Genomic DNA, 19,860 nt, shown 5'->3' with positions numbered 1-19,860 from the left:
CCCTATAACTTCCCTGGTGCAGAGACCATGTCTATGGGTGGACCGGTCAGCAGTGGTCAATGTTTGGTTGGATGGAGCATTCAGTGTGTGGGTGAAACTGTCAGGTTTTGCTGTGTATATGACTAAAACAGCAACATTGTCTCACGTCAGATGGCTTCACCCCTCTGTGACTCTCGTCCCTCATCCGATCTGTCTTGTGAACGTGGAACTCATATTCAAATTTGAATATTGAGCATCCGCCATTCAAAAAATGGAAACATAGTTCCTAATTTTTGATATCACTGCGCTAAATTATTACGAACTAGATAGCTAAATTATCACAAATGTTGTGACAGTGATTTAATAGTTTTCAATTAAAAAAAAAACACTTGAAAGCTATCTCCTGCACAAATTCTGTTTAAGAATGTTGTTTGCCAGTGCAGTGACCCAATCACCTGTGTAGCTAACTGTTGTAGCTAGCCAGCTTACTGACATAGCTAGATAGCTAGCTAGTTATGTAGCTCTGATTTCACTTTTTGTAGCTCTGATTTCAACATAAAAGCTTGCTTAGCCAGTTGAAATTACTGTCTGTGCAAGGCACTTAACCCTTATTTGCTCCAGGGGTGCCGTACTACTATGGCTGACCCTGTAAAACTACACATTTCACTGCAACTATCCGGTGTATGTGACAATAAAACATATATGTTGTCTTCAGAAATCAGTCCGTAGATCAGCATGTTTCTCTGCGATCGTATTGTTGGGTCAGCTGAGCGTAGCTGATTCGGGAGGCTACTGCAATGACTCGTGACAGGACAACAGCTGCTTCATGAAAACTCACAATAATGTAAGCATTAGCACTACTAGCTACAGTAGCTTGCTAGCTAGCTTTTGTTGGAAGATTCAACATTGTGTGTGCAGCACTAAGTAGGTAGATGGTTTGTTAGCAGCATTGTTTCAGGCAAAGATGATTTCAGTGACTGGCTCAGCTGTTGGACAAATCCATGATAGCTTTTGTGCCCATAACTTAAGAAATACTGCTCATTGAAGCACAACAATCCTTAGCTAGGTGTAAAATGGGGTGACTTCCTCACCAAAGAAACATAAACATTATTGACATATTTATTCTTTTAGCTTAGATTAATCAGACAGTTTTGAGGCAGAAATGGGGTTCAGCAGATGATGTTACCTACTGTAGGTAATATGTTTTAATGTTGCGGCAGCCCATGTTGCCGGATTACTTTCCATCTATCCCATGACCCTTTGCAAGATACGAGACAGATCAGTTCAGGCAGAACCGATGTGCTATCTGACATAAGACAATGGATGTAAGGATCACTGTCTAGGACAGGCCTGGGCAACACCAGTCCTCGGGGGCCTGATTGATATCACACTTTTTCCCCAGACCCAGCTAACACACCTGACTCCAATAATCAACTAATCATGATTTTCAGTTAAAAATGGAATTAGTTTAAATCAAGTGTGTTTGCTAGGGATGGGGGGAAAGTGGACACCAATTAGGCCCCTGAGGACTGGAATTGCCCAGGCCTGCTCAAGGAGGTATAGATAGTGGTCACCAAAGCCATGTATTTAGAGAGTGAATATAATATATATAATATATATTGTGAATATTGTTCTAATTCAAAGAATTCAGTTACATGGCATTATTTAAATATTCCTGATGTAATATTAATGGGGTTCTAACATGGCTGCCATAGAATGTTTTAGTGTCATGTAAATGCATCATAATGCAGAAACCTCAATGGCCCAACCATAGATATAGAACAGGGCCCAGCTCTCTAAATACATAATTCACCAGACAGTGCTCACCGTACCTACCTGACCAGTGCCCTGTAGACACCCCGGTACGCTCAGTACAGGAGTTGCTGACAGGGTGGAAGACAGTCTCCCAGCCGCCCGTGGCGTAGCGCCAGTTGTGGGACTCCAGGATGAGGGTGCGCTGTGTGCCATAGGCGATCATGAAACAGTAGACCACGTGGTGCAGCTGACAGCCGTAGCCACAGCCCTTGTTGATGTTACACACCAGCTTCCTGGCCTTACTGCAGTCTTGGGGGTTCTGGTTAGGCGGGAGGAGAGAGAGAGATACATATTCTTTTGGAGCTTATGTGAGTGTAATGTTTACTGATCATTTTTATTGTTTATTTCACTTCTTTATATTATCTACTTTGCTTTGGCAATGTGAACATATGTTTCCAATGCCAATAAAGCCCCTTGAATTGAATTTAATTGAGAGAGAAACACACACAGAGAGAGCGGGGACAGTTTACTGTCCCAACTTTAAATCATGGCAGTTCACCATGTCACCTTACAATCACGAGGTGACACCATGCCACCTTACAATCACGAGGTGACACCATGTTACCTTTAAATCAAGATGAGACACCATGCCACCTTTAAATCACAATATGACACAGTGCCAACTTTAAAGGCCATGTTTCACTTATTATTTTTTTTAAACCAAACAATAATGACTAGTGCATATATGTATGAATCTTTTTTTTTTCAAACCGACGCTGTAAATTGGAGATATAATCGACAATATACTTCTGGCTCCATAAAAATATGAAATATAATACTGTCCAAGCTTGTAGATTCAGTTGAATACTTTTGGAACACTGAGCCATTGACTGCACAAGATAGATGGCTGTGTGCTAGTGGGTTTCTTTAGACTACAGCCATAACGTTTTGAACCTAAGACTTATGGACCGGAGTAAGCAAGAAGGAGTCTGTAGAAGGTTGCCTAAAGTAATGTCTCGTTGGTCAGAAAAGTATGGTAAGTTACAGAGTTAGTGTCTTTGATAACTGCTAGTTGGTTAGCTAGCTAGCTAAGTGTAAAACACAGGTAGCCAGAGTTTTACACTACACTTAGCTACATAATTAACTAACTGCAATTACCATAAACCATTATTATCTAGCTAGCTACAGTAGCTAAACATCTGTAAGCAGGATCGTAGCATGTCAGAAACATGTTGGCTAGTTAGCTAGCGAGCTAGTGAGCTAGTGCCTACAGATGTAGGTGAAGCCTACTTTCTGAGTAGGCTTCATAGATTCAATACATCTGAAATGAATAGGGTTGTCATTTAGCTAGCTTGATAGTGTAACAGTATAGACTTTACGTCCGTCCCCTCGCCCCGACCTGGGCGCGAACCAGTGACACTCTGCATACGTCAACAGTCACCCTCGAAGCATCGTCACCCATCGCTCCACAAAAACCGCGGCCAGAGCAAAGGGAACCACTATTTCAAGGTCTCAGAGCAAGTGACGTCACCGATTGACACGCCACTAGCGCGCACCACCGAGCTTGCCATTTCACATCCGCTACACTACTGTAGAGAAATGCTATTTCTTATGTAGGTGACCAGACTATTGTTAAGGGGGGGGGGGCTACCACTTAGAATTGAGCCTGTGGGGTCCCCTACAGGGTAGCTTCCGCATTACACTAATGGCCAAAACCAGCGCACACACACATGATCTCCGTTGTAGCTGAACGTTGAATGCCCGAAGAGGATTCTACGATGACGGACAGACAACTGAGCCAATGGCGGAAGACTACAGACTACACCCCAGATGAACCAATCCAAAGATCCGATCTTCCAGAATCAACCTACATTCTTTCCTATATAATAGTGGTGTACTGATTGTAACGGTCTCTTCTTCGTCTGCGCTTCCGTACGAACCAGCGGGAGAGCCGTAATTACGCTGTTCTAGATATCTTCACTCTGAATAAACTGTAGCTTGTCATACAATTTACCACCTTGTCTGAATCGATCCTTGACCGACTCGTCCGTCTACATACCAAATTACTAACACTACCTACCCAGGTTTTTCACCTTCTTTGAATCATTTTGGCCCCAAAATTTGCCCGGCCTCACAGGCTGCATCTGGCTAAGCTAGCAGCTAACTATAGTCAAATAAGGAGCATGTTGTTGTTGATGTCATGATGGAATACATCGAGATTGCAAGTGTTAGTGAAATGATACTGTACGTGACGCCAACATAAATAATAGCTATAAATTCACATGGGTGCCATGTAATTTGTCGTAAGCATTATCACATCATTGTAACGACCCTGGGTTTATAAGCGCGGAAATCGACTTTGTCGCTCGAGCATGCTTTTGTGGCACAGTCGATAGCGCGCAGGACCTTGGGCTAGAAGGTCGAGGGTTCGAGACCTGCTCCCTGCCTGTTTCATTACATTGGTGTCAGAAGTGTTCGGACCTTGCATCCACGACAGTGCGTGTGCTTGGCCGGTGAGCGCGTTCCTGTAAGACGGAGCTAGCGCGAGGACGCGCTCTTTGAAAGGAGTGTCGGGCAGAGTTGTCGACTGTGCCGCAAAAGCTTGCTCAAACGGCAGAGTCGATTTCCGCGCTTATAAACTGTCGTTACAGTATATTTGTATATACCGTAGTATATTTGTATATACCGTAGTATACCGTAGTATATACAACAGTCGAACCGGCATCTTCACCAAATGTCGTCGCCAGTCTTCACCTGAACAAACGCTTAAATATAAGTTTGAGAAGCAATGCGAATATTTCACTCATTAGGTTGTCAAAGCTGTATATATTTGTCAGTTATCAAGGCTAAAATGGCATCTGGCAAGCGCTAACATATCACAATGCTTGTCTGTTTAAAACCTAGAGGAGAGCTAACGTTCCTTAATGTTCAAAACGTAATTGCGCCGACGTTCAATAATAATAAGTGTTCAATAATAAGTGTTCAATAATTAACGTGAACAACACAAGGAACAAACAAGCCACTTTGAGGAATCGGTCCGTGTGCGTGTGTGTGTGCGTGCACATGTGTTTGTGTGAGTGTGTATGTGTGCGCGTGTGTGCCTGCATGCATGTGTGCAATTGTGAAATTTTGCTCATGTATTATCCGCATTGGCCCCATAGGTATAACAATTACAGTTGATATACATGCTAATAATCTGGTGTGTTGTCTCGAGTCTCAACAACAAAGACTTGAATGGCAGCTTTACACCAGCGAGCCCCAGAGCGCCTCTTTCAGAGCATGGTGTTAAATGAGAACGACAAACAACCATAAGAGTACAAGCTCTGAGCAACTTTGGTTCATTTTAAAATGATAGGTTAATGCAATACAGAAGTGCCAGCAGACAGAGTTTAATGGTAATTATAGGGCAGGTGGAATACAAAAAAGGCTCCCACTTACTACTATAGTTTAAGTAGTCCTTCAAAAGCCGTAGTAGACTGAAATACAGTAGATTGAAAATGTGTGTGTGTGTTCACAGTGAGTAAAGGAGAGAGATGGGGACATACAGGGAGAGGGAGAGAGAGACAGGGGGAGAGAGAGAGAGACAGGGGGAGAGAGACAGAAGTGGGGGGAGAGACAGCGAGGGGGGAGAGAGACTAATCTACTGCATGACCTATACTCAGAACTGATGAGGCACTGTAAAAAAAAAAAAAGTAGAAGGCTGACATTGGAGGGGGTACTGGGTGTGTGCGTGTGCGGCTCTGAAGTATGTGTGTGAGTAATGAATTAGGGATGGCGGCCGGTGGAGCTCTTTGATCCCTCAGCGATGGTGACAGCAGCTGTTAGCCATGCGTCTCCATCAAGCCACACTCATTCTGGCTGTCTTCATCAAACACCAAGGCTCATTAATGCTGCAAGGCCCAGCAACGCACAGCCCCACCTCAGACCCGCTGCACCCAAACTGGGAAAGGTAGGAAGGCTGAGGGGGGACTCCTGAGAGTATAGCGGTGGGGGTATGGAGGTATGAATCTAATCAAATCCAATTTTATTTGTCACATGCTTCGTAAACAACAGGTGTAGACTAACAGTGAAATGCTTACTTACAGGCCCTTCCCAGCAATGCAGAGAGAAAGGGTGACTTGGCAACAAGATAGATAATAAACTGGACTTGCCATGTGGTAGCAGAGAGAACAGTCGATGACTTGGGTGGCTGGAGTCTGACAATTTTTAGGGCTTTCCTCTGACACCGCCTGGTATAAAAGTCTTGGATGGCCGGGAGTTTGGCTCCAGTGATGTACTGGGCAGTACTCACTACCTTCTGTAGTGCCTACGAGGCAGCAAGAGGAACTGCCCCTCCCTACATTCAAGCTATGCTCAAACACTAACATCCCAACCTGAGCTCTTTGTCCTGCCACCTCGGGTCTCTTTGCCCTTCCATCCCTACGGCAGGGCAGTTCCCACTCAGCCCAAGCTCTTCCCTGTCCTGGCAACCCAATGGTGAAACCAGCTTCCCCCTGAAGCTTGGACAGCAGACTGCCTGCACATCTTCCGAAAGTACCTGAAACCCTACCTCTTAAAAGCGTATTTTAAATAATCCCCCTCACCCCACCCCCAGAAATATAATAATAATATATATTTTTAAATACTTTCCTGAACCAACACCTGCACTGAACTCCCCCTTCCAGCTGTGACTTTGATGATAACTACTTCATTAAGGAAAAGTGTACTTACTATGCCTGAGGTATGTGATTGTCCCACCTAGCTATCTTAAGATGAATACATTCACTTTAAGTAACTGGATAAGAGTGTCTGCCGAATGACTGAAATGTCAATGTAAAATGTTACTCAACACCTGGATTCGGTCTTTTGTAGCAACATTTGAAATTATGTTTTTTACATTATATAGAAGTATAGACTCGGAGCTACAAAATGGTATATCAAACACTGCATTTGAGGGACAATGGGAAAGTAATTCTGCTTTGAAAGTTGATACATTTATAAACTCACTTTTGAGAAAATCACATTTGAATGTTTTGCTCTCTAGTGAAGAGCTCTTATTTGCGTAAACCCATTCAACATTGTTCACACCCTCACCCAAAGCTTTAGCCCCACCAATTTCGTTTCGCTCTCAAAGCGCACACTTGATGCTCTAGCTGATCATTTGCTTACCTCTGGATAACATGAACACAGCCTAACCAGCTCTGCTGGCAACAATTTCATTGTGCTTTTTTGCAGACGTTCATTGACACCAGCTATATTCAACAGGTGTTGTACATACATCACATAACGTTAGCTAACGAGCAAGCCAACGTTAGCTAGTTAAACAATAAACAATGCCAACAATGGCACAGTGCTGGGAGCTAACCAACCATGTTCAATGTTAGCTAGCTAACATTAGGCTCTAACTAGAACAGCACACGGCTCTGGGAAACTAATAATAACGTCAGCTAGGGAGCCAGCCAGCTAACGTTAGCTAGCTAGCTAACAGTACAATTTATCTTAAGACAAGATGGCGTTCAGTGCAGATCATTTGTTTTGGTAGCTGAAGGAATTATTGGATTTCCTTACCCAATTATGACCATTGGATTATTTCTACGGTCATAAAACCCTGTATGAATATGGTTTAGTTTATTTACCAAAGTAATTGATTACTTTCTGCAAGTTATTCACCTCTAAAACTAAGTTAGCCTGATAAACTAGCTAGCTCAAAAACTAGCTTGTCGAACGTACATGGAAACTGCCACGACCAGAACCAAAAGGAATGAAATGGAGAGATCGTCAGATGGACAGTTAACCACAAAAGATAGTATGATTTTGGGTACTCCTCTTCAGAATGTATCTGTGGGGGGAAATACTGCAATGGGTGATGAAAATGTGGTGAGTATGGACAACAATGCTCACAACCTGCGCCCCTCCAGTCCCCAGCTCAGGCCTTTACCTTACGACCCCATGGCACTCCAGTCAAGCCCCAGGGGAAAAAGATGAGAGGCCAAGAGGCCTATGAAGGGTATGTCACTTCTTGAGATGCAACACAATATTGTAATGCTTTTGACAGCAAAGATAGATGGAAGGGCAAATGGTTAGGGAGAATACGATGAAAATTGAGGACATAAAAAGTCTGTTGACTTTATCTTTGGAGAAGTGAAAACCCTCAAAAGTGACATGAAGAAAGGTGAAGATATCTGCCAGGAAAATGAAAAGAAGGTGGCTGAACTCGAGCAAAATTTGAATGAGACGGAGAGATACCAGGGCAGGTGGAACCTGAGGCTCCATGGAATTCCAGAGCAGGTGGGTGAGGACATCAAATGCAGAGTTGTTGACATCTGTGGAGCTGTCATTCCCGAATCAAAAGCCAAACTTCAGGAAAATGTAGACATCGTCCATCGTTTGGGAAGAGTCAATGATCAAGACAAGAGACCGAGGACAATCATCATCCGGTTCACCAACAGATCTACACAGGATCTTCTTTGGAGGCGAGCGAAGCATTGTGAATTCCCCATCAAGCAAAAAATGGTTCACGGAGGATCTGACCTCAGCAGACAAAGTGACGAGAGAGAAACTGTGGCCGATGGTGGCTGCGCTCGAAAGGCAGGGAAAACGGAATATTTTTATCGATGTGAGAGTGAGCATCGTTGGGAAAGAAATTAGAACATTCGAGTAAGAGCAAGAGTCCAACTCGGACAGAACTGTCAGGCCAAGGTGAATAGCAGCTTTTTATTATCAAAATGTACACAAACACTTGAATGAGAGAAGGCTGACCCGAGAACTGGTAAACTAAACACTAACTATAGGTGAATAACTAAACACTAATTATAGGTGAGTAACTAACTATAGGTGAATAACTAAAGTCTACACAACGTCTACCCCTTGTAGACATAAGAATACTTATTGTTTTGTTTGTTGGAGAGGTTAATAATGGGATGGAAATCCTTTTGAGTTACATATCCTTAGGAAAAGCTTATATTGGTATAACAAGGTTGTTGGTTGAAGTTTGTCTTTATCTCTTTGTTCAATTAATGTCAGGGGTATTTGTAATTTACTCAAGCGCAATGCTATTTTCCTGTATTGCAAACGGTTTAATCCAGACTTGTACTTTTTACAAGAGACTCATGCTTGTTCTTCCGATCTATCTTTTTGGAAAAATCAATGGGGTAACGATATCTGGTTATCACATGGCAACAACCACTCTGCAGGTGTAACAGTTTTAAGAGGTGCATTTAAAGGGAAGGTCAACAGTAGTAAGACTCACCACTCTGCAGGTGCAACAGTTTTAAGAGGTGCATTTAAAGGGAAGGTCAACAGTAGTAAGACTCACCACTCTGGATGTTGGTTCATTTTAACATTACATTTCAACGGTGAAATGTTTTTATTAGGGAATATTTATGCATCCAACAACAAACAAAACAACAGGATATTATTTCAAGAATTTGAAGAAGAAATTAATAGAGTTATAGGTGTATTTCATGATATCAAAACTATCTTAGGTGGAGATTTTAATTCTGTATCTAATGTGATGATTGACATATATCCCCCCCCTAACAGATCCAGCATAGTTAATCCTGAGTTTAATAATCCTGGTCTTGGATTAGTCGATATTTGGAGATGTAAATGTCCTGATAAAAAGGAATTCACTTGGAGTAACAAGGACATGTCCAGACAGTCAATAATTGTCTATCAATAATGAAGACTTCCAAAAGTCTTGTGATGAAATTATTTCTATCAATGAAATAAAAAAATGTATCAGCAAGTTGAAAGAGAACAAATCTCCAGGGAATGATGGCATAATCAGTGAAATCTATCAATATTTCCAGGAGGATATTATTGAATTTATATTTAATGTTTTTAAGGAGGCAATTGATTTAGGGGTCCTGCCTGTTTCTATGACACAAGGCCTAATTTCTGTAATACCAAAACCAAACAAAGATTCTATGATGTTAGAAAATTGGAGACCAATCACACTAATGAACAATGATGGAAAGACACTTGCATCCATCTTTGCAGAAAGACTTAAAAAGGTCTTGACCAAATCATTGACGATACCCAGTCTGGTTTTATGAAGGGCAGACATATAGGTCATAATATTCTACTAGTATTGGACTTGATAGACTACAATGAGCACATTATGGAAGATAGATTTATTTTATTTGTAGACTTATACAAGGCATTTGATACAGTTGAACATTATTTTCTTTTTGAGACTCTTCAATTTTTTTTGGTTTTGGTCAATATTTTCAAAGTGTAATTAAGACACTTTACAATAATAGTAACAGCTCTGTTAAATTATCCCATGGAACTTCACAAAGATTCAACATTAGACGTGGAATTATACAAGGATGCCTAATTTATCCTTTCTTATTTTTATTGGTCACAAGTTATGGCACTTCATATAAATAAGGCTGGTTTTAGGGGTATTCAGATACAAGACAAAGAGATAAAATGTTCACAAATGGCTGACAACATTTTTTTTGAAAGATCATAATGAAGTCAAGAAAGCTATTGAGTGTATTATTATCAGGTTTATCTCTAAATATTAGGAAATGTGAATTATTTGCGTTGAAAAGATGTGACTTAAACTCCCCGTAAAAGATGTGATCACATTTCTTGGTATTAGAGTTAGCAAAGATCTTAACCCATCTGGACAAGAGGAATACTTATGTAAGGATGCTGTTCATCGATTACAGCTCAGCATTTAACACCATAGTACCCTCCAAACTCGTCATTAAGCTCGAGACCCTGGGTCTCGACCCCGCCCTGTGCAATTGGGTCCTGGACTTTCTGACGGGCCGACCCCAGGTGGTGAGGGTAGGTAACAACATCTCCACCCCGCTGATCCTCAACACTGGGTCCCCACAAGGGTGCATTTTCAGCGCTCTCCTGTACTCCTTGTTCACCCACGACTGCGTGGCCATACACGCCTCCAACTCAATCATCAAGTTTGCAGACGACACTATAGTAGTAGGCTTGATTACCAACAACGACGAGACGGCCTACAGGGAGGAGGTGAGGGCCCTCGGAGTGTGGTGTCAGGAAAATAACCTCACACTCAATGTCAACAAAACAAAAGAGATGATCGTGGACTTCAGGAAACAGCGGAGAGAGCAGCCCCCTATCTACATTGACGGGACAGTAGTGGAGAGGGTGGAGAGTTTTAAGTTCCTCGGCGTACACATCACGGACAAACTGAAATGGTCCACCCACACAGACAGCGTGGTGAAGAAGGCGCAGCAGAGCTTCTTCAACCTCAGGAGGCTGAAGAAATTTGGCTTGTCACCAAAAACACTCACAAACTTTTACAGATGCACAATCGAGAGCATCCTGTCAGGCTGTATCTCTGCCTGGTTCGGCAACTGCTCCGCCCATAACCGTAAGGCTCTCCAGAGGGTAGTGAGGTCTGCACAATGCATCACCGGGGGTAAACTACCTGCCCTCCAGGACACCTAGACCACCTGATGTCACAGGAAGGCCAAAAAGATGATCAAGGACAACAACCACCCGAGCCATTGCCTGTTCACCCCGCTATCATCCAGAAGGCGAGGTCAGTACAGGTGCATCAAAGCAGGGACTGAGAGACTGAAAAACAGCTTCTATCTCAATGCCATCAGACTGTCAAACAGCAATCACTAACATTGAGTGGCTGCTGCCAACATACTGACTCAACTTTAATAATGGAAAAATGTATGTAATCAATTTATCACTAGCCACTTTATATAATGCTTACATACCCTACATTACTCATCTCATATGTATATACTGTACTCTATACCATCTACTGCATCTTGCCTATGCCGTTCGGGCATCACTCATTCATATATTTGTATGTGCATATTAGTATTCATTCCTTTACACTTGTGTGTATAAGGTAGTTGTTGTGAAATTGTTAGGTTATATTACTTGTTAGTTATTACTGCATGATCGGAACTAGAAGCACAAGCATTTCACTACACTCACATTAACATCTGCTAACCATGTGTATGTGACAAATACATTTGATTTGAAAGAAAGGGCCAACTTAAATTTCTCTCCTATTGTAGAGAAAATTGGAAAGAGATTTGTGTTTCAGACATAAGGAAGTGGATGGCTGCAAACTTTCTACTTTTAAACTCGGACAAAACAGAGATGCTTGTTCTAGGTCCCACGAAACAAAGAGATAGAAAATCTCTTTGTTTCGTGGGACCTAGAACAAGCATCTCTGAATCTGACAATTCATTTGATTTGAATCTGACAATCAATCTTAATGGTTGTACAGTCGTCTCAAATAAAACTGTGAAGGACCTCGGCGTTACTCTGGACCCTGATCTCTCTTTTGAAGAACATATCAAGACTGTTTCAAGGACAGTTTTTTTCCATCTATGTAACATTGCAAAAATCAGAAACTTTCTGTCCAAAAATGATGCAGAAAAATTCATCCATGCTTTTGTCACTTATAAGTTAGACTACTGCAATGCTCTACTTTCCAGCTACCCGCATAAAGCACCACATTTGGTTGCTAGAGTCCTGACTAGAACCCAAAAAATGGATCATATTACTCCAGTGCTAGCCTCCCTACACTGGCTTCCTGTCAAGGCAAGGGCTGATTTCAAGGTTTTACTGCTAACCTATAAAGCATTACATGGGCTTGCTCCTACCTATCTCTCTGATTTGGTCCTGCCGTACATACCTGCACGTACGCTACGGTCACAAGACGTAGGCCTCCTAATTGTCCCTAGAATTTCTAAGCAAACAGCTGGAGGCAGGGCTTTCTCCTATAGAGCTCCATTTTTATGGAATGGTCTGCCTACCCATGTGAGAGATGCAAACTCGGTCTCAACCTCTAAGTCTTTACTGAAGGCTCATCTCTTCAGTGGGTTATATGATTGAGTGTAGTCTGGCCCAGGAGAGTGAAAGTGAACGGAAAGGCTCTGGAGCAACAAACCGCCCTTGCTGTCTCTGCCTGGCCGGTTCCCCTCTTTCCACAGGGATTCTCTGCCTCTAACCCTATTACAGGGGCTGAGTCACTGGCTTACTAGGGCTCTTTCATACTGGCCCTAGGAGGGGTGCGTCACTTGAGTGGGTTGAGTCACTGATGTGATCTTCCTGTCTGGGTAGGCACCCCCCTTGGGTTGTGCCGTGGCGGAGATCTTTGTGGGCTATACTCGGCCTTGTCTCAGGATGGTAAGTTGGTGGTTGAAGATATCCCTCTAGTGGTCTGGGGGCTGTGCTTTGGCAAAGTGGGTGGGGTTATATCCTTCCTGTCTGGCCCTGTCCGGGGGGGTCATCGGATGGGGCCACAGTGTCTCCTGACCCCTCCTGTCTCAGCCTCCAGTATTTATGTTGCAGTAGTTTATGTGTCGGGGGGCTAGGGTCAGTTTGTTATATCTGGTGTACTTCTCCTGTCCTATCCGGTGTCCTGTGGGAATTTAAGTATGCTCTCTCTAATTCTCTCTTTCTCTCTCTCTCGGAGGACCTGAGCCCTAGGGACATGCCTCAGGACTACCTGACATGATGACTCCTTGCTGTCCCCAGTCGACCTGGCAGTGCTGCTGCTCCAGTTTCAACTGTTCTGCCTGTGATTATTATTATTTGACCATGCTGGTCATTTATGAACATTTGAACATCTTGGCCATGTTCTGTTATAATCTCCACCCGGCACAGCCAGAAGAGGACTGGCCACCCCACATAGCCTGGTTCCTCTCTAGGTTTCTTCCTAGGTTTTGGCCTTTCTAGGGAGTTTTTCCTAGCCACCATGCTTCTACATCTGCATTGCTTGCTGTTTGGGGTTTTAGGCTGGGTTTCTGTACAGCACTTTGAGATATCAGCTGATGTACGAAGGGCTGTATAAATAAATTTGATTTGATTTGAACTATCATATATTTATTTATTAAGAGATCTTTCTTTATCTGGATGTGTACTTTTATCACAATCTGAAGGTCCAGATTAGTTTATACCTTCCTTGCCTTGGATGTTTCTCTGTCAGTAACTAAAGTGGTTGATACTAAATTATTTAATTTCATATGGAGGAATAAACCTCATTATTTAAGAAAAGCGGTAAAATGTAGCACCCAAGGTGAGGGAGGGTTGAATGCTCTAGATTTTAAAACCTCTAATATAATATTTAAGATTAAATGGATACAAAACTATTTAAGAAATAAGGATTACATCTGGAATATCATCCCTAATTTAACATTTCAACAAATTGGTGGTCTAGAATTTTAACTCAAATGATGTGGGTAAAATCCCTATTAAGCTTGCTAACTTTCATAAACAAGTACTTCTAACTTGGAACCTCATGTACAAACACAATGTTTCCCCTCATAGGTATACAATCTGGAATAATAAAGACATAAAATACAAAAACAAGTTTTTATTTCTCCAGAACTGGTTTGACAACAACATTATTTGGGTTAAACAATTATTGAATAGTGATGGACAACTATATGATTATCCAGAATTTATTAGAACACACAATGTTACATTCACTTTCTAATATCCACATTTAGCAAGGAAAGTGTTTGTGTTGTCCAATCTATATGGCTAGTAGGTGAGTCAGACAGAAAATCTGTTGAGCCAATTTGTCAGCGGCGCCGGCGTCAGCCCGCCTCGAGCTGCTCACCTAATAGGCCAGAGGTGGGCAACTCCAGTCCTCGAAGGCCTGATTGGTCTCACACTTTTTCTCCATCCCTAGCAAACATTAATCAACCTGCATTCTAAACTGAAGATCATGATTAGGTGATTATTGGAGTCAGGTGTGTTAGCTATCAAGTAAAAAAAAAAGTTAGGTGAATCAGGTCGGACTCAGATGGAGTGAGTGCGTTGTTCAAGATGGACAAACAAAAGGCAAGACAAAGTGGTGCTAAAAAAACGCTATAAAGATGGTGCCATAATGTATGGTCCTCGTTTTGCGAGCTCCGACCTAACATTGCTATTTTGTGACTTTTTTTGGCATTTAGTTTTACTTTATTTTCATGAAATGTATCCACAATCATTTCTTATAACCGACAATGACTTTTGAAGATCAGATCCCAGTTATTTACCTCAATTACGGTTTCAACTTTGATGCATCTGCCCTGGGTTCTTTCTGTAATTCTACCCAAATGCCAACTTTACAGTGGCAAGAGAGGGGGGATCCTGGAGAGGTTAAGTTGAGGGGAAAACCATCCACCTCTTACCTCCAATCTCCTGGCCAATGTACAGTCACTTGATAATAAGATGTGTGACCACCAATCGTTGATTTGCTACCAACGGTACTCTCGTAACTGCAATATTTTCTGCTTTTCTGAAACATGGCTTTCGGACAAGATACCCCTCATGGCTATCCAACTCGATGGGATTCTCCATTCACCAAGCGAACAAGACAGTGGAGTCAGGGAAATCGAGAGAGGGAGGGGTTTGCCTCTTCATTAACAACAAATGGTGTGCTGACTCGAGCGCAGTGGAAGTCCTAACCCATTGTTTACCCATCTTGGAATACCTGATGGTCAAATGTCGACCCTTCTACCTTCTGAAGGTGTTTCGTTGCCCGGGCGGTGTGTTTGGGATCATTGTCATGCTGAAAGACCCAGCCACGTTTCATCTTCAATGCCCTTGCTGATGGAAGGAGGTTTTCACTCAAAATCTCATGATACATGGCCCCATTCATTCTTTCCTTTACACGGATCAGTCGTCCTGGTCCCTTTGCAGAAAAACTGCCCCAAAGCATGATGTTTCCACCCCCATGCTTCACAGTAGGTATGGTGTTCTTTGGATGCAACTCAGCATTTTTTGTCCTCCAAACACAACGAGTTGAGTTTTTACCAAAAAGTTATATTTTGGTTTTATCTGACCATACGACATTCGCCCAATCTTCTTCTGGATCATTCAAATGCTCTCTAGCAAAATTCAGACGGGCCTGGACATGTACAGGCTTAAGCAGGGGGACACGTCTGGCACGGCAGGATTTGAGTCCCTGGCGGCGTAGTGTGTTACTGATGGTAGGCTTTGTTACTTTGGTCCCAGCTGTCTGCAGGTCATTCACTAGGTCCCTCCGTGTGGTTCTGGGATTTTTGCTCACCGTTCTTGTGATCATTTTGACCCCACGGGGTGAGATCTTGCGTGGAGCCTCAGATCGAGGGAGATTATCAGTGGTCTTGTATGTCTTCCATTTCCTAATAATTGCTCCCACAGTTGATTTCTTCAAACCAAGCTGCGTATCTATTGCAGATTCAGTTTTCCCAGCCTGGTGCAGGTCTACAATTTTGTTTCTGGTGTTCTTTGACAGCTCTTTGGTCTTGGCTATAGTGGAGTTTGGAGTGTGACTGTTTGAGGTTGTGGACAGGTGTCTTTTATACTGATAACAAGTTCAAACAGGTGCCATTAATACAGGTAACAAGTGGAGGACAGAGGATGCTCTTAAAGAAGAAGTTACAGGTCTGTGAGAGCCAGAAATCTTGCTTGTTTGTAGGTGACCAAATACTTATTTTCCACCATATCTGCAAATAAATTCATTCAAAATTGTCACGTTCTGACCTTTATTTCCTGTGTTTTGTATTTAGTTAGTATGGTCAGGGCGTGAGTTGGGTGGGCAGTCTATGTTTGATTTTCTATGATTTGGGGTTTTCTATGTTTCGGCCTAGTATGGTTCTCAATCAGAGGCAGGTGTCATTAGTTGTCTCTGATTGGGAATCATACTTAGGTAGCCTGGGTGTCACTGTGTGTTTGTGGGTGATTGTTCCTGTCTTTGTGTTTGCACCAGATGGGACTGTTTTAGGTTTTCTCACATTTGTTGTTTTTGTTAGTTATCTCATGTGTAGTTTCTTTATAAATGAAAGAATATGAATAACCACCACGCTGCGCTTTGGTCCACCTCTCCTTCAGATGAAGAAAACCATTACAGAATCACCCACCAACCAAGGACCAAGCGGCGTGGTAACGGGCAACGGCAAAAGCAGCAGCAAGAGAAGCAACAGAGGCAGCAGCAGCAGGAGCAGCAGCAGCAGCAGTGGGAGAGGCTGCACTATTTGGAGAGATGGACTTGGGAGGAGATTCTAGACGGTAAAGGACCCTGGGCAGAGCCAGAAGAATATTGCCGCCCCAAGGCCGAGCTGGAGGCAGCAAAAGCAGAGAGGCGGCATTATGAGGAACTAGCACGGCAGAGCGGATGGAAGCCCGAGAGTCAGCCCCAAAAATGTATTGGGGGGGGGGGGCTCATAGGGAGTATGGCTATGCCAGGTAGGAGACCTGTGCAAACTCCCTGTGGTTACCGGGGGGCAAGAGAGACCGGGCAGGCACCGTGTAATGCGGTGGAGCGCACGGTGTCCCCAGTGCGGGTGCACAGCCCGGTGCGGTACATTCCAGCTCCGCGTATCGGCCGGGCTAGAGTGGGCATCGAGCCAAGTGCCATGAAGCCGGCTCTACGCATCTGGTCTCCAGTGCGTCTCCTTGGGCCGGCTTACATGGCACCAACCTTGCGCACGGTGTCCCCGGTTCGCCTGCATAGCCCAGTGCGGGCTATTCCACCTTGCCGCACTGGCAGGGCGACCGGGACCATTCAACCGGGTAAGGTTGGGCAGGCTCGGTGCTCAAGAGCTCCAGTGCGCCTGCACGGCCCGGTCTATCCGTCACCACCTCCACGCACCAGCCCTCCGGTGGCAGCCCCCCGCACCAGGCTGTCTCTCCGGCCCATCCTTACAGGGGCTCCCTCCTCTCCAGCGCTGCCGGAGCCTCCCGCCTGTCCGGTGCCGCTGCCGGAGCCTCCCGCCTGTCCGGCGCCGCTGCCGGAGTCTCCCGCCTGTCCGGCGCCGCTGCCGGAGTCTCCCGCCTGTCCGGCGCTGCTGCCGGAGTCTCCCGCCTGTCCGGAGCCTCCCGCCTGTCCGGCGCCGCTGCCGGAGCCTCCCGCCTGTCCGGAGCCTCCCGCCTGTCCGGCGCCGCTGCCGGAGCCTCCCGCCTGTCCGGCGCCGCTGCCGGAGCCTCCCGCCTGTCCGGCGCTGCTGCCGGAGTCTCCCGCCTGTCCGGCGCTGCTGCCGGAGTCTCCCGCCTGTCCGGCGCCGCTGCCGGAGTCTGAGGCGCCAGAGCCCCTCAGCCCAGAGGCGCCAGAGTTTCTGCCCCTCTGTCCAGAGCTTCCGCCCCTCTGTCCCGAGCTGCCCCTCTGTCCCGAGCTGCCCCTCTGTCCAGTGGGGTCATTGAGAGGGGTGGCCATGGTGAGAAAGCCACGGAGGCGGACAATAAGGCGGACTAAGACAATGGTGAAGTGGGGTCCGCGTCCTGCGCCAGAGCCGCCACCGCGGACAGACGCCCACCCAGACCCTCCCCTATAGGTCAAGGTTTTGCGGCCGGAGTCCGCACCTTTGGGGGGGGGGTACTGTCACGTTCTGACCTTTATTTCCTGTGTTTTGTATTTAGTTAGTATGGTCAGGGTGTGAGTTGGGTGGGCAGTCTATGTTTGATTTTCTATGATTTTGGGTTTTCTATGTTTCGGCCTAGTATGGTTCTCAATCAGAGGCAGGTGTCATTAGTTGTCTCTGATTGAGAATCATACTTAGGTAGCCTGGGTGTCACTGTGTGTTTGTGGGTGATTGTTCCTGTCTTTGTGTTTGCACCAGATGGGACTGTTTTAGGTTTTCTCACATTTGTTGTTTTTGTTAGTTATCTCATGTGTAGTTTCTTTATAAATTAAAGAATATGAATAACCACCACGCTGCGCTTTGGTCCACCTGTCCTTCAGATGAAGAAAACCATTACAAAAATCCTACAATGTGATTTTCTGGATTTTCTTTCTCATTTTGTCTGTCATAGTTGAAGTGTACCTATGATGAAAATTACAGGCCTCTCTCATCTTTTTAAGTGGGAGAACTTGCACAATTGACTAAATACTTTTTTGCCCCACTGTATATCCTGATGCCTAGTCACCTAACCCCTTTTCATATCTACCTCTATCACTCTAGTATCCCTGAACATTGTAAATATGGTATTGGAACTGACCCAGTATATACTGTAGCTTACTTACTACTCGTTATCATTATATTTGTATGTATTTGTTCTACCTTATGTTATTTTTAATACTATGATTATATTGAACTGCATTGATGGGTTTAGAGGTGGCAAGAAAGGCATTTCACTACATGTGCATGCAACATTTAAACTTGAAACGTATCTGATCACGCTCATGACAAATGACCTTTTGATGAAAAACCATCGCAGGTGGAGGCTAGCAGGTCTACTTTGGCAGAAGCTAACACTAGCAGATAGGGTTGAATGGTGGGAACCCAGTTACTGAGCCCTCCCTTTTCACAGGATAAATAACTGGGAGAAACCAGTCAATTGTAATAAATTATTTATATCAACAGTATGATGTGAAATGGAACTGATAAATGATAATGCAATGTCTAAATATAGCTTCTCTATGGCCTTCTCTCTGCTCTCAGCGTGATTAATCATCAACGCTCATGGTGGAGACAGACCATCTCAGTACGGAGTGCAATTCACAATGCATGTAGACCTATCATCTCATCATGGTACAGGGTTTTCCTTTGACAGGTAGGCCTACATTTGCTGCAGCATAGCCTATGCTACACTAATATAAGGACTGAATGAGTGTCTAATTTACCACTCCATCAGGCTTTTGCAGCTCACATTCATTTTTTATTGTCAATAGGTATTTTTTTATTGCAGCTGCAGAGATTTGAAACAGCCTATCACTGGAATATCGATGAGTTTTGAAACAGCCTATCACTGGAATATCGATGAGTTTTGAAACAGCCTATCACTCGAATATCGATGAGTTTTGAAACAGCCTATCACTCGAATATCGATGAGTTTTGAAACAGCCTATCACTCGAATATCGATGAGTTTTGAAACAGCCTATCACTCGAATATCGATGAGTTTTGAAACAGCCTATCACTCGAATATCGATGAGTTTTGAAACAGCCTATCACTGGAATATCGATGAGTTTTGAAACAGCCTATCACTGGAATATCGATGAGTTTTGAAACAGCCTATCACTCGAATATCGATGAGTTTTGAAACAGCCTATCACTCGAATATCGATGAGTTTTGAAACAGCCTATCACTCGAATATCGATGAGTTTTGAAACAGCCTATCACTCGAATATCGATGAGTTTTGAAACAGCCTATCACTGGAATATCGATGAGTTTTGAAACAGCCTATCACTGGAATATCGATGAGTTTTGAA

At 43.9% G+C, this 19,860-nt stretch overlaps 1 protein-coding gene across 1 annotated transcript in view; it reads right to left on the bottom strand.

Moving 5' to 3' along the window:
* Nucleotides 1–19,860, bottom strand: part of LOC109882645 (alpha-(1,6)-fucosyltransferase) — a 249,398-nt gene that overhangs the window by 16,720 nt on the left and 212,818 nt on the right. The window contains exon 6 of the mRNA XM_031800757.1: nucleotides 1,816–2,053. Within this exon, the coding sequence (XP_031656617.1) occupies nucleotides 1,816–2,053 (238 nt within the window). The remainder of the gene's footprint in view (nucleotides 1–1,815; nucleotides 2,054–19,860) is intronic.

Source organism: Oncorhynchus kisutch, linkage group LG21 (assembly GCF_002021735.2).
Source record: "Oncorhynchus kisutch isolate 150728-3 linkage group LG21, Okis_V2, whole genome shotgun sequence".
NCBI lineage: Eukaryota > Metazoa > Chordata > Actinopteri > Salmoniformes > Salmonidae > Oncorhynchus > Oncorhynchus kisutch.
The sequence above is the reverse complement of the archived record's forward strand: the minus strand, read 5'-3'. Positions and strand labels throughout refer to the sequence as shown.